General features: G+C 42.7%; 1 protein-coding gene across 1 annotated transcript in view; it reads right to left on the reverse strand.

The window, feature by feature from the left end:
* brsk2a (BR serine/threonine kinase 2a) overlaps positions 1-15612 on the reverse strand; it is a 223244-nt gene that overhangs the window by 110996 nt on the left and 96636 nt on the right. The window contains exon 5 of the mRNA XM_031802186.1: positions 7569-7685. Coding sequence (XP_031658046.1) covers positions 7569-7685 — 117 coding nt within the window. The remainder of the gene's footprint in view (positions 1-7568; positions 7686-15612) is intronic.

Consider the following 15612-nt stretch of genomic DNA (forward strand, 5'->3'; position numbering starts at 1 on the left):
CTTTGACTTGATCACGTTGAGGGAGAGGTTGTTGTCCTGGCACCACAGGGCCAGGTCTCTGACCTCCTCCCTATAGTCTCGTCATTGTCGGTGATCAGGCCTACCACAATGATAGTGTTGGAGTCGTGCCTGGCCGTGCAGTCATGAGTGAACAGAGAGCACTGGAGGGAGCTGAGCACGCACCCCTGAGGTGCCACTGTGTTGAGGGTCAGCGTGGCGGATGTGTTATTACCTACCCTTACCACCTGGGGGCGGCCCGTCAGGAAGTCCAGGATCCATTTGCAGAGGGAGGTGTTTAGACCCAGGGTCCTAAGCTTACTGATGAGTTTGAGGGCACTATGGTGTTAAACGTGTATGGTGTTATTTTTGTCCAGGTGGGAAAGGATGGGTGGAGTGGAATGGAGATTGCATCATCTGTGGATCTTTTGGGGCAGTATGCAAATTGGAGTGGGTCTAGGGTTTCTGGGATGATGGTATTGATGTGAGCCATGACCAGGCTTTCAAAGCACTTGAGCTATGGGTGGGTAGTCATTTAGGTAGATTACCTTTGTGTTCTTGGGCACGGGCACTATGGTGGTCTGCTTGTTAAACATGTTGGTATTACAGACTCAGATTACAGAGGTTGAAAATGTCAGTGAAGACACTTGCCAGTTGGTCAGCGCCTGCTCGCAGTACACGTCCTGGTAATCCGTCTGGACCTGCGGCCTTGTGAATTTTGACCTGTTTAAAAGGTCTTACTCACATCGGCTGCGGAGAGCGTGATCACACAGTCTTCCGGAACAGCTGGTGGTCTCATGCATGTTTCAGTGTCATTTTCCTCGAAACGAGCATAGAATGTAATTTAGCTTGTCTGGTACTCCCCAATGCCATCAGAGGAATCCCGGAATATATTCCAGTCTGTGCTAGTAAAACAGTCATGTGGCTTAGCATCGGCATCATCTGACCACTTTTTTTTATTGATTTAGTACCTGGTGCTACCTGCTTTCATTTTAGCTTGTTAGCAGGAAGCAGGAGGATAGAATTATGGTCAGATTTGCATATATGGAGGGTGAGGGAGAGCTTTGTAGGCGTCTCTGTGTGTGGAGTATAGGTGGTCCAGAGTTATTTTTCCTCTGGTTGCACATTTAACATGCTGATAGAAATTTGGTAAAATGGATTTAAGTTTCCCTGCTTTAAAGTCCCCGGCTACTAGGAGTGCCACCTCTGGTTGAGCGTTTTCTTTTTTGCTTATGGCGGAATACAGCTCATTCAATGCTGTGTTAGTGTCAGCCTCTGACTGTGGTGGTGTGTAAAACAGCTGCAAAGAATACAGATGAAAACTCTCTCGGTTAAGTAGTATGGTCTATAGCTTATGAGATACTCTACCTCAGGCGACTAATAGCTTGAGACTTCCTTAGATATCGTGCGCCAGCTGTTATTTACAAAAATACATAGTCCACCGCCCCTTTTTTTACCAGACGCCGCTGTTCTATCCTGCCGGTACTTCGTATAACCAACCAGCTGTATGTTGATATTGTTGTCGTCCATAAAGCATAAGATGTTACAGTTTTTAATGTCCCATGGTAGTTTATTCTTCCGCGCAACTCAATTTTATTCTCCAAGGATTACGTTTGCTAGCAGATTGGAGGGAAGTGGGGGTTTATTCGACCGCCTACGAATTCTCAGAAGGCAGCACCTCCTTCGGATCCTGTTTCGCTGCCTCCTCTTCACGCAGATCACAGGGATCAGGGACTGTTTCCGAGGAAGTGGTATATCCTTCACGTCGGGCTCGTCAAAGTCGTAAAAGGAAAAAAAAAGAAATATTTTACGAAATAGCTCCGTTTGTTCTTCACGTTTGGCTGAGAAATCGCCCGGAAATTGCAGTCACGAAAACGGCGAAAAATATTCCAAATTAGCTCCATAAAATCAACAGAAACTTGGCAAACGTTGTTTGTAATCCATCCTCAAGGTGTTATTCAAATATCTATCCGATAATATATCCATCGGGACAATTAGTTTTTCAGTAGGACCGATTGGAGTAATGGCTACCTCTGTATTTTACGCGAGAGTCACCCTGGGAGCCATCAGGTTACCACTTGTGCAATGTAGCCACTTACGGCTATTCTTCAACATAAATGCGTAAAACTACGTCACAATGCTGTAGACACCTTGGGGAATACGTAGAAAGCGTAATCTGGTTGATATCTCATTCACAGCTCATTGGAACGCAGTGCTTTCAAAACCTGGGGCACTTCCGGATTGGATTTTTCTCAGGCTTTCGCCTGCAACATCAGTTCTGTTATACTCACAGACAATATCTTTACAGTTTTGGAAACGTTAGTGTTTTCTATCCTAAGCTGTCAATTATATGCATATTCTAGCATCTTGTCCTGACAAAATATCCCGTTTTAAAACGGGAAAGTTTTTTGAAAATACTGCCTCTAGAGTCACAAGAGGTTTTAACTAGGCAAGTAAGTTAAGAACTAATTCTTATTTTCAATGACTGCCTAGGAACAGTGGGTTAACTGCCTGTTCAGTGGCAGAATGACAGATTTGTACCTTGTCAGATCAGGGATTTGCAACCTTTCGGTTACTAGTCCATTGCTCTAACCACTAGGTTACCCTGTCGCCACAGATTCTGCTAGTCCGTGGTGAATAATCGCAGTCCTGATGTCCAGAGGTTTTTTCAGTCATAAGAAATGGTGGAGGCAACATTATGTAAGGGCTTTACGTAATTTCCGGTCACAACTTGTTTATGTGCTGCTGTGCGGTTTATTGCTAACCTTACTTTTCTACCTTCCCAACTTCACGGTTTTTACTTTTTAATTGCGTTTTATATTTACATTTTTCCCCTCGCTCTACTTCTTTAAACTTTTTCACCCCGGAAGCTTTATCTGGATGTGGCTCATCAGGACCTCCACCAGCCGAAGATAAGTAGTAACATTAACGTTATTTCTTCTAATTGCAGTCGCTGTACTCATAATATACAGGAGAACGGTTGCCTTATGGCAAGGATAGCTGTGTTGCAAGCCCAGCTTCAGATGCAATCATTGGGCAAGGGTCATTTAAGTGTAGGAATGGATGAAACAGCGTCTGTGCCACAATTAAGTACAGATAGTAGTATAAATCACCTCGCACAGTGCCCACAGCTGGACAATTTTCTCATGGCTTCTGGAAGGAAATGCTGTGGGAATGCTCAACCGGTGTCACTCATCAATTTGTAAACCCAAATTGTTCTACACGGACAAGTTCTGGCCTGGTTTAGATCTTATCTGTCGGAAAGATATCAGTTTGTCCTCTGACAAATCAACTGTACATTTCGGTGTTCCTCAAGGCTATGTTTTAGGACCACTATTGTTTTCACTATATATTTTACCTCTTGGTGATGTCAATCGGAAACATAATGTTAACTTTCACTGCTATGCGGGCGACACACCGCTATACTTTCCAATGAAACATGGTGAAGCCCCAAAATTGCCATCTCTGGAAGCCTGTGTTTAAGACATAAGGAAGTGGATGGTGGCAAACTTTCTACTTTTAAACTTAGACAAAACAGAGATGCTAGTTCTAGGTCCCAAGAAACAAAGAGATCTTCTGTTAAATCTGACAATTCATATTGATGGTTGTATAGTCGTCTCAAAAAAAAATGTGAAGGACCTCGGCATTACTCCGGACCCTAATCTCTCTTTTGACGAACATATCAAGACTGTTCCAAGGACAGCTTTTTTCCATCTACGTAACATTGCAAAAATCAGAAACTTTCTGTCCAAAAATGACGCAGTAAAATTAATCCATGCTTTTGCCACTTCTAGGTGAGACTACTGCAATGCTCTAAAGAAACTTCAGTTAGTGCTAAACATGGCTGCTAGAATCTTGACAAGAACCAAAAAATGTGATCATATTATCCCAGTGCTAGCCTCTCTACACTGGTTTCCTGTTAAGGCTAGTGCTGATTTCAAGGTTTTACTGCTAATCTACAAAGCATTACATGAGCTTTTTCCTACCCATCTTTTTGATTTGGTCTTGCCTTATATACCTACATGTACGCTATGGTCACAAGATGCAGGCATCCTTACTGTCCCTAGAATTTCTAAGCAAACGGCTGGAGGCAGAGCTTTATCCTATAGAGCTCCATTTTTATGGAATGGTCTGCCTATCCATGTGAGAGATGCAGACTCGGTCTCAACCCTTAAGTCTTATTGAAGAGGTCCTATGATTGAGTGTAGAAGTGTGCCCAGAAGTGTGAAGGTGAACGGAAAGGCACTGGAGCAACGAACCGCCCTTGTCTCTGTCTGGCCGGTTCCCCTCTCTCCACTGGGATTCTCTGCCTCAAACCCTATTACAGGGGCTGAGTAACTGGCTTACTGGTGCTCTTCCATGCCGACCCTAGGAGGGGTTCGTCACTTGAGTGGGTTAAGTCACTAATGTGATCTTCCTGTCCGGGTTGGCGCCCCCCTTGGGTTCGTGCCGTGGGGGATATCTTCGTGGGCTATACTTGGCCGTGTCTCAGGATAGTAAGTCGGTGGTAAAAGATATTCCTCTCGTGGTGTGGGCTGTGCTTTGGCAAAGTGGGTGGGGTTATATCCTGGCTGTTTGGCCCTGTCAGGGGGTATCGTCCGACGGGGCTACAGTGTCTCCCGACCCCTCCTGTCTCAGCCTCCTGTAATTATGCTGCAATAGTTTGTGTCGGGGGGCTATGGTCAGTCTGTTATATCTGGAGTATTTCTCCTGTCTTATTCGGTGTCCTGTATGAATTTAAGTATGCTCTCTCTTATTCTCTCTCTCTTTCTTTCTCTCGGAGGACCTGAGCCCTAGGATAATGCCTCCAGACTACCTGGCCCAATGACTCATTGCTGTCCTCAGTCCACCTGGTCATGCTGCTGCTCCAGTTTCAATTGTTCTGTCTGTGGCTGACCTGTTCACCGGACGCGGTACCTTGTCCCAGACCTGCTGTTTTCAACTCTCTAGTGACAGCAGGAGCGGTACAAATACTCTGAATGATCGGCTATGAAAAGCCAACTGACATTTACTCCTGAGGTGCTGACCTGTTGCACCCTCTACAACCACTGTGATTATTATTATTTGACCCTGCTGGTCATCTATGAACATTTGAACATCTTGACCATGTTCTGTTATAATCTCCACCCGGCACAGCCAGAAGAGGACTGGCCACCCATCATAGCCTGGTTCCTCTCTAGGTTTCTTCCAAGGTTCCGGCCTTTCTATGGAGTTTTACCTGGCCACCGTGCTTCTACACCTGCATTGCTTGCTGTTTGGGGTTTTAGGATGGGTTTCTGTACAGCACTTTGTGACATCAGATGATGTAAGAAGGGCTCGAAAATATATTTTTTGATTGATTGATGTACAAAATTAGTAAAAAAAAAAAGTTACAAACAACGCAAATGTACAAACAAAAAAACACGGGGGCATCTTACACGGGACCAACACATTACAGCATTGTAAAAACACAACTGCCTTACCTATTGGGATCACAAATACAAAGCAAAATGCAGTGCTATCTGGCCCGAAATCAACAATACACTATGGCAAATTATGTGACTATGATTAGGCACATTTATTGGGTTTATAAACACGGATACTTTCGCCGCACAGTCGATGCCACGCAGGGCTACGGGCCAGAAGGTTAAGGGTTCGCCGACACCACAGACGAGCTCACTCTCCCTGCTTGTTTCATTACATTACAATCAGAGCTAGCTGCAGACAATGATCAGCTAGGGGATATCAGATTTTCAACATTTTTATACCATGTTTACAGTTATATAAAATATATGCAATGGATTTTCCACCAACAGGGTTCTGTGCCAACCACACAAATGATAAATAAATTATACCGACTTCGGGCTCTTCAATATCATGGCATGACAATCTCCGAATGTCATTCAACTTTTTGTTGTTTTGTAACAGATGTCTCTGTCCATTCATTAATTGGCCACTGCACAGTTTGGATTGATTGGTATAATTCGTCACAAAGATTAGTAGTGGTTTCTTTGCAGAATTTCAACCATGAAGGCCTGATTCACGCAGTCTCCTCTGAACAGTTGATGTTGAGATGTCTGTTTCTTGAACTTTGTGAAACATTTATTTGGGCTGCAATCTGACGCTGGTAATTCTAATGAACTTATCCTCTGCAGCAGAGGTAACTCTGGATCTTCCTTTCCTGTGGCGGTGGTCCTCCTGAGAGCGAGTTTCATCATAATGCTTAGTGGTTTTTGCAACTGCATTTGAAGAAACATTCCAAGTTTGACATATTCCGATTTGACTTAACAACGATGGACTGTCGTTTCTCTTTGCTTATTTGAGCTGTTCCTGCAATAATATGGATTTGGTCTTTTACCAAATAGGTTATCACTCCTACCTTGTCACAACACAACTGATTGGCTCAAACGCATTAAGAAGGAAAGAAATTCCACAAATTAACGTTTAACAAGGCACACCTGTTAATTGAAATGCATTCCAGGTGAGTACCTCATGAAGCTGGTTGAGAAAATGCCAAGAGTGTGCAAAGCTGTCATCAAGGCAAAAGTTGGCTACTTTGAAGAATCTAAAATGTAAAATATATTTTGATTTGTTTAACACTTTTTTGGTGATTCCATATGTGTTAGTTCATAGTTTTGATATCTTCCCTATTATTCTACAATGTAGAAAATAATACAAATAAAGAACAACCCTTGAATACTCAGGTGTCCAAACTTTTGACTGGTAATGTATGAGTGACTGTGTCCAACACACCACAACCTGGTATTATATTGGGCAATACAGGGAAGAGCCACATTACTACAAGACAAAACCGCTCACTCAATCAAACATTATGGTCTTGTCTTAAAAGTAGTGGAATGGGATTATTGTGTGAAGAATCCAATATTTGAACTTCTATGCAGTACAAAGCACAATATTGTGGGAGTAGCCCCAATTGAGTATAATATGTTTGTCATGTTCTGACCGTAGTTCCTTTATTATGTCTTTGTGTTAGCTTGGTCAGGGCGTGAGTTGGGGTGGGTAGTCTATGTACTTTTTTCTATGTTGTGTTTATGTGTTTGGCCTGGTATGGTTCTCAATCAGAGGCAGTTGTCGTTCGTTGTCTCTGAGTGAGAATCATACTTAGGTAGCCTGTTTTCCCCATTTTGGTTGTTTCATTTTCTGTTTAGTGTTTTTCTGCACCTTACAGGACTTTTTTTTTTTTTACGTTGTTGTTTTGTATTTCAGTGTTCCATTATTAAAACCATGAACTCGTACCACACTGCGCTTTGGTCCACACCTTCTTCCACCTATGAAAGCCGTTACAATGTTTGAGAAGGTTTGAGTCCTAAGCAACGTACACATTGTTTGAACTACAATAGACCAATAGACCTTTACGTAGCTACTATAGTATGTCAAAACTGTGTGCTGGAAAACCTTAGTAGAGCATGGGTGATGTAGGCACTGTGGTGCTCATATGAATTTCCTTTCCTTTTCGGCTTCAGACCAATGTCTACTTATCACTTAAAATAAAGTTTTTGTTTTCAATTGTTTTAGACTCCTGTGATGCTCTGTCCTTATACTCCTGTACTAACATTTTATTCTGTACTCACCCACAGCTGGTCTCCAGCAGACTGTCGCCGACCTGTAGAGAGGCCATGCCAAAGTCTGCTACCCTGATGTTGTTCTTCTCATCTAACAACAGGTTCTCTGGCTTCAAATCTCTGTGGCTGGGAGGGAGAGAGGGGACGAAGGACAGGGAGGGAGACAGAGAGTGAGAGAAAGCAAATGGTTAGCAAATGTACAATACATAGATTATGAGCCAATTATTTTTTTGCTTTGGCATTAATCAAACATCCTATGGATTAGTGCACACACACACACACACAGACACACACGAATGCTATCATTGAAGTTGTTTGTGGTGACAAGGGGCATCGTACAAAACAAAGTAATCAGTGAATGAATCGTCTCTAACCAATCAGAGTATCAAAGCCAACGATGAATTTTCAAACCACCGCTTTACCCACGTGTATTCTGGCCCAACCCATCAGTTTCTGGACCAATCAGACGGCCGCGAATGTATTCACATTCAGTGAAGGTTCGGGGAGGTACTCAGATCCAGATTCATTGTAGAGAAGAAACTAACATCCGTGAGCGTGGCGTTGCGTTTGGACGGAGCAAGGAGCCTGGAGTAGCCAAGCAAATTCAGTCCATGAGTACGAGAAACCAATTAAACCTTCCACTACTACTAAAGTAATCACCAATTCGAAATGAGTGAACAGGCAAAAGCCATGTCTAAACAGTGACTTGTTCAGCGAAGAGCTAGGGAGGGATGCACTTTTAAGCAATTTGAATTTAGTGCACACCGTAATAAAACATTTTGCCCCATAGCAAAATGTTTTGTAATGGAAACCAAAAACAAACATCACTTATTGGACAATTCAGCTAGGTACCTCCTGTTTTCAGCCCAAGTCGTTCCTACTGAATATACAATCCTGGTGTGGGAGTCGACCGAGCATACAGCTGCTGTGTCCCTCTCGCTCATCTCTGAACAGGCCTTAAGACAGACAGGGAGAGAGACTCCAATGCTTCCCACAGTTGTGTCAAGTTGGCTGGATGTCATGTGGGTGGTGGACCATACTTGATACACGCAGGAAACTGTTCAGTGTGCAAAATCCAGAAGTGTTGCAGTTCTTGACACAAACCTGTGCGCATAGCACCTACTAGCATACCCCATTCAAAGGCACTTAAATCTTTTGTCTTGCCCATTCACCCTCTGAATTGCACACATACACAATGCATGTCTCAATTGTCTCAAGGCTCAGTGGTGGAAAAAGTATCCTATTGTCATACTTGAGTAAAAGTATAGATACCTTTTTAATAGAAAGTTACTCAAGTAAAAGTGAAAGTTACCTAGTAAAATAGTACTTGAGTAAAAGTCTAAAAGTATTCGGTTTTAAATATACTTAAGTATCAAAAGTATAAGTAAAAGTATAAATCATTTCAAATTCCTTATATTTAGCAAAGCAGACAACACCATTTTCTTGTTTTTAAAATGTATGGATAGCCAGGGGCATACTCCAACACTTTGATACTATTTACAAAAGATGCATTTGTGTTTAGTGAGTGTGCCAGACCACAGGCAGTAGGGATGACAACGTGTTGTCTTGATAAGTGTGAAAATTTCACAATTTTCCTGTCCTGCTAAGCATTCTAAATGTAAAGAATACTTTGGATTGTGAGGGAAAATGTATGGAGTAAAAAGGACAATATTTTATTTAGGAATGCAGTGAAGTAAAAGTTGTAAAAAATATAAATACTCCAAAAAATGACTTAAGTAGTACTTTCAAGTATTGTTACTTAAGTACTTTACACCCCCGCAAAGGCTTAAATTCCTTCTTTAACGTCTCTCCTACTCTTCATCTACACTGATTGAAGTGGATTTAACAAGTGATATCAATAAGGGATCTTAGCTTTCACCTGGATTCACCAGGTCAGTCTCTGTCATGGAAAGAGCAGGTGATCGAAATGTTTTGTATACTCCGTGTAAGTAGATATGAAGAGCAGCAGACGTTGAATCCCTTTACGACTGGGATTGAGTGGCCACAGAGTTGGATGATGTGATCTTGAGGTTAAAGAGACATTTTGATGTGAGAACTTTCAAAGGCAGTGAGACGTTTCTTGATCATCCGTTTAACATCTATTCCTGGTTAGCATTTTTCCCGACACGACATCATACTGTGCTGCTGTGAGGATGTCTGCCAAGCCACAGCTGAGAGCTGTCTGACTGTATGTGTGCGGCACATGTACAAACACAGGCCCATGCAAACGCAAGCACGCATGTGCATTCACACGCACACACTCTCTCTCTCTTTCTCTCCCTCTCTCTCTTCGTCTAGGCTGGTCTCGATACTTTAAACAGATATGTATCTTTGCCGAGATCAGAGAGATGGTGAGAGATACTGCCACAGGACAGGATGTCAGGGTGTCATGGAAGTGCTTTAATCTTTTCCTGGGCTAATGATAGAGGGAGCAACAATGGCTGCCATGACTGCCTGACAAATCTCTTTGAAGAGTGGCTCATCAAAATGGACGTTTAACCTCCTATGACATCATTTCTGGCTGGGGTGAATCCTCGGGGGGATTCATTCTGCTGTCAGAACTTTTCCCAGCTAACACATTATCATTCCAAGAACAGTCATGGAACCTTTTTTCTTCAACCAAAGGACAACTTTTAGGGAACATTACAGGAACGTTCTGTGTTAGCTGGATCGAGCACAGCTCATCTGTTTTTATGTATCTATTTGGTGTATTATGATAGTCGGTTTTATATTGCATAGTTAAAATACTTTGTAATGGAAATAACATTGTAATACCCATACAGTTTAATATCTTATTTTCAGCAGTTGAAGTCAAAGATTTGTGAGACTTGTTTTGTTTACAGCAGATTATTATTGTAAGCTATATGGCTAAATAACAGCCTAGACTGAACAAAATGTTAAATGTGTTTTAAAAGTAAAAGTACCCTTCAATCTTTACTGCATCTGTACAGTAAGGGGAAAAAAGTATTTGATCCCCTGCTGATTTTGTACGTTTGCCCGCTAACAAAGAAATTATCAGTCTATAATTTTAATGGTAGGTTTATTTGAACAGTGAGAGACAGAATAACAACAACAAAAATCAAGAAAAAAGCTTGTCAAAAATGTTATACATTTATTTGCATTTTAATGAGGGAAATAAGTATTTGACCCCTCTGCAAAACATGACTTGGTGGCAAAACCCTTGTTGGCAATCAGAGGTCAGATATTTCTTGGTTTTGGCCACCAGGTTTGCACACATCTCAGGAGGGATTTTGTCCCACTCCTCTTTGCAGATGTAGAGGGAGCTGAAGGTTTGAGTTGCCAAATGTCAGCCTCGAAACCTTAATCAAGTCATTAAGGTTTCGAGGCTGACGTTTGGCAACTCGAACCTTCAGCTCCCTCTACATATTTATGGGATTAAGGTCTGGAGACTGGCTAGGCCACTCCAGGACCTTATGTGCTTCTTCTTGAGCCACTCCTTTGTTGCCTTGGCTGTGTGTTTTGGATCATTGTCATGCTGGAATACCCATCCACGACCCATTTTCAATGCCCTGGCTGAGGGAAGGAGGTTCTCACCCAAGATTTGACAGTACATGGCCCCGTCCATCGTCCCTTTGATGCGGTGAAGTTGTCATGTCCCCTTAGCAGAAAAACACCCCCAAAGCATAATGTTTCCACATCCATGTTTGACGGTGGGGATGGTGTTCTTGGGGTCATAGGCAGCATTCCTCCTCCACCAAACATGGCGAGTTGAGTTGATGCCATAGAGCTCCATTTTGGTCTCATCTGACCAAAACACTTTCACCTAGTTGTCCTCTGAATCATTCAGATGTTCATTGGCAAACTTCAGACGGGCATGTAAATGTGCTTTCTTGAGCACCTTGTGGGCGCTGCATGATTTCAGTCCTTCACAGAGTAGTGTATTACCAATTGTTTTCTTGATGACTATGGTCCCAGCTGCCTTGAGATCATTGACAAGATCCCCCCGTGTAGTTCTGGGCTGATTCCTCACCGTTCTCATGATCATTGCAACTCCACAAGGTGAGATCTTGCATGGAGTCCCAGGCTGAGGGAGATTGACAGTTATTTTGTGTCTCTTCCATTTGCGAATAATCGCACTAACTATTGTCACCTTCTCACCAAGCTGCTTGGCGATGGTCTTGTAGCCCATTCCAGCCTTGTGTCGGTCTACAATCTTGTCCCTGACATCCTTGGAGAGCTCTTTGGTCTTGGCCATGGTGGAGAGTTTGGAATCTGATTGATTGATTGCTTCTGTGGACAGGTGTCTGTTATACAAGTAACAAGCTGAGATTAGGAGCACTCCCTTTAAGAGTGTGCTCCTAATCTCAGCTCATTACCTGTATAAAAGACAGCTGGGAGCCAGAAACCTTTCTGATTGTGAGGGGGTCAAATACTTATTTCCCTCATTAAAATGCAAATCAATTTATAACAGTGTTGATGTGTTTTTCTGGATTTCTTGAATTATTATTCTGTCTCACTGTTCAAATAAACCTACCATTTAAAATTATAGACTGATAATTTCTTTGTCAGTTGGCAAACGTACAAAATCAGCAGGTGATCAAATACTTTTTTCCCTCACTGTAAGTGATATACTACAAATCTAAATAGACCTTAGTACCCACCCTAATCAGACAAACAGAGACTAAACAACACTGTAAACCTGAATAGTCAAAGTCAACATTGCCTGCATGAACACCCTCTATATCATGCTGTAAAACGGTATACCTACCTGTTTCCCCAACACAAACGATACACACACACATAGAAGAGCATCACAGAAGTCTAACATGAGCACACACCATCTACATTGCAATAAAACAGGCCTAAAGACAGATCTATCCCAAGACTGGACAAATTGCATGTGGGCGTTGTATTATCAGTCAGGACACTGACATCCCATAATAGGTCATTAAAGTCTCCCTGACACATTAGAGCACCTCTAATACTATAATCTCCCTCACACAGCACCGTGGATAGCTCTCCCAGTCGTTTGTCATCTGGAGAGAGGTGTTGTTAATCAAGCTGTACAATTCCAGCGCTTGAATATAACTCAATCTAACTTTGGTGAACCCACGGTCATTGACACTGTACTCAGTGTTGGCTAACCATTCTCCATGTTGGCTCCAAACGTTAAATTATCCATAATGTTTTATTGTAGGTTCCCTCTCATTTTCTTTGAACTTTTAGTGGGAATATGACGCAAGTATTAGGGTTCTAAATCTCAAACCAAGTCTGCTCACCTCTGTTCCTATGGGATCAGGTGTTCTAGAAATGCTGACAATGAATTACAGGGTACTCCCAATTGGGACTCAAACCCAGGTCAAATGACTGTCAAACCAACTCTTTAGCCCATACACCAAGAGATCCAAACCTCTTGAGTTTTCTAGGTTTTACTAGGTTCACATGCCGCTGCAGATTAGAGCAATGTTGATGGGAATGGAACTGAAGTTGGTGGGAATGGAACTGAAATGGCAGCTGGGATGCTGCAAGTCTCCGATCCCATGTACCATCTCCTGCCGTTGTGCCCCTGAGCAAAGCACTTAACCCCCCACAATTACTCTCCATCCAGGGGTGCTGCACTGCTGCTGACCCTGTGCCTCTCACTGTGTGTGTATATCTGGGGGTGTTGGGAAAGGTAGGAGATACATTTCTGTTCTAACCAATCGACAATCATTTTGTATTGTATTGTATTTATATTCTATTGTTATAAGAATCCTCAGCTGGCTTGTAGTAAGCATAGCGTATTAGGCTATATGATTTACATGGGATTAGCCTATCATTGGTACATGTTGTAGTGATCCTCACTATATGGGGCGGCAGGGTAGCCTAGTGGTTAGAGTGTTGGACTAGTAACCGGAAGGTTGCAAGTTCAAACCCCCGAGCTGACAAGGTACAAATCTGTCGTTTTGCCCCTGAACAGGCAGTTAACCCACTGTTCCTAGGCCGTCATTGAAAATAAGAATTTGTTCTTAAATAAATGTTAAATAAAATTTTAAAAAATGCAGCCAAGGGTGACCACCCTTGATACAAGTCATTTGACGTCCATCCATGTCTGAGGACATTGGGAGATGATGTGGAAACCATCCCCTATGGGCAACAGGGAGTGCTGTTACCTTCAAGTAGGTTTCAGTTGTTGACGGGGAGGGCGGATGGGAGCAAGTTATTTGGATTTTTACGAATGAACTTTGAAAGACCGGGACGTCTATTTTTTTCTGAATTTATAGTGAACCATTTAACCCACAATATTAGCCAATCTTCAAAGCACTATCTTGCTTAAGAGGACCTCCAGCCAGCTAGTCAGATCAATCAGTCAGCGTGCTTGTAGGGTTGCAAAATTCTTGGAATTTACCAAAATTCCTAGGTTTTCCAGAAATCCTGGTTGGAAGATTCACGGAATTAGGAGGGAACAAGCAGGAAATCCTGAATCCTCAAACCAGGATTTCTGGAAAACCTAGAAATGTTGGTAAAGTTACCAGAATTTTGCAAACCTAGCGCTAGCTGTCTGACTGCAGCCTTGCTGTATACAGTACATGCCACACAGGCTCTCTTTTCAATGTAGAGGGAATCAGAGCTTGATTAGAGGGAATGAGAGGAGCTATCAAAAGCCTCTCCACAAAGACTCAGTATAAACAGGAGGATGAGCTGTCAGGGGAGCAGGAGATTCAGTGAACGAGTGGCATGACTCTTTAGCCTGGTTCCAGAGCTGTTTGTGCATGGTCAATGTCACACTGAGTTGGCATGACAGCACTAATAGATCTGAGACCAGGATAGACTATTCTCTTGTGTTAAAATAAAATGGAAGCAAGGAGAGTGGACCTAAGCTTGCAGTTACAGCTAGAGTTGGTTGGTGTTTCAATGTCACTGTGTGCCACTGGTCAGTATCATCATTGTGGTAATTTAATAAATTAGGCTACTTCCTTTTTTATTGATACATTTGGTTAATCTTCAGCCTTCTCTCTGTCTTGTTTTGTGCTCCGTGCAGAGGATCCCTTCCTCATCATCTCTTCCATGTAACCTGTCTCCCAATTCCTCCACCCAACCAGACTCCCAACCTGTCCTAGTACTCCTACACAAAATCCAATTACCAACTCCATCTTCCCTCCTCCCCCTACAATAACCCATCTAACTTCCCTCCCTGGCATCTCTCCATTCAACCACCACTCATCCTCCATGTGTTTCACCTTGATGCCCTAACAGGCGTTCTGGAAGAAGGAAGATAAGGAAGGGGGAAGGAAACAACAGGGGGAAATGATTTCCCATTATGTAGCTCTCAGAGGCCTATCAGAGATAATGATGATAGGACATAAACACATCCAGGGAGAAAACCTCCGCTGTCAATAAAGTCAGCATTGCTTTACCTAGCTACCACCCAAGGACAAAGCCACCATAGATTGGCTCAATATGGAGTCAATGGTGGGTGGTGGAAGGAAGAATAGAGAGAGAGATTTAAATCATCTTTATTGAGTCTGGGGGCCCACCACACAATAAATACTCATACAAAACCAGTTACACATCAATTAAAAACACAACTCCAATTCCTCCTCCACAGTAACTAAACACAACAGCCTCTGAATGCCCCATATACTCAAAAACAGATCAATATTGTTGACAAGTTTATAATAGGCAAACTCAACCCTTAGTCTCGCCGCCAACATTCCCTCCAGCATTCCCACCACATCTACAGACCCTTGTCCCCAAATACTGTTCTTTCGGGTCTTCCATATCGCAAATTTTGCTGCCCCTAACACAAAATTAAGCAACACAACTACACCCTTTTGACTGAACCTGTACTTTGGCCCAAATATATACAGTTGGGAAGAGAAAACCTCTCCCAACGTTGAGAACCAATCAGTGATCAGTTCAATCATCCCTACCAACCTGGGACACAGTAAAAACAGATGTGCCAGAGATTCAGACTCAGCACAGAATGGACACTGCACCCCAACAGTAGGGTCCAGGTGTACCAGACGCATGTTGGTGGCTATAGCTCCATGTATTATCCTCCATTGGAGGTCAGCTGTCCACTTATCAATACGCAGTTTGTATAATTATC

The sequence above is a fragment of the Oncorhynchus kisutch genome, linkage group LG22 (genome assembly GCF_002021735.2).
Source record: "Oncorhynchus kisutch isolate 150728-3 linkage group LG22, Okis_V2, whole genome shotgun sequence".
Taxonomy (NCBI): domain Eukaryota; kingdom Metazoa; phylum Chordata; class Actinopteri; order Salmoniformes; family Salmonidae; genus Oncorhynchus; species Oncorhynchus kisutch.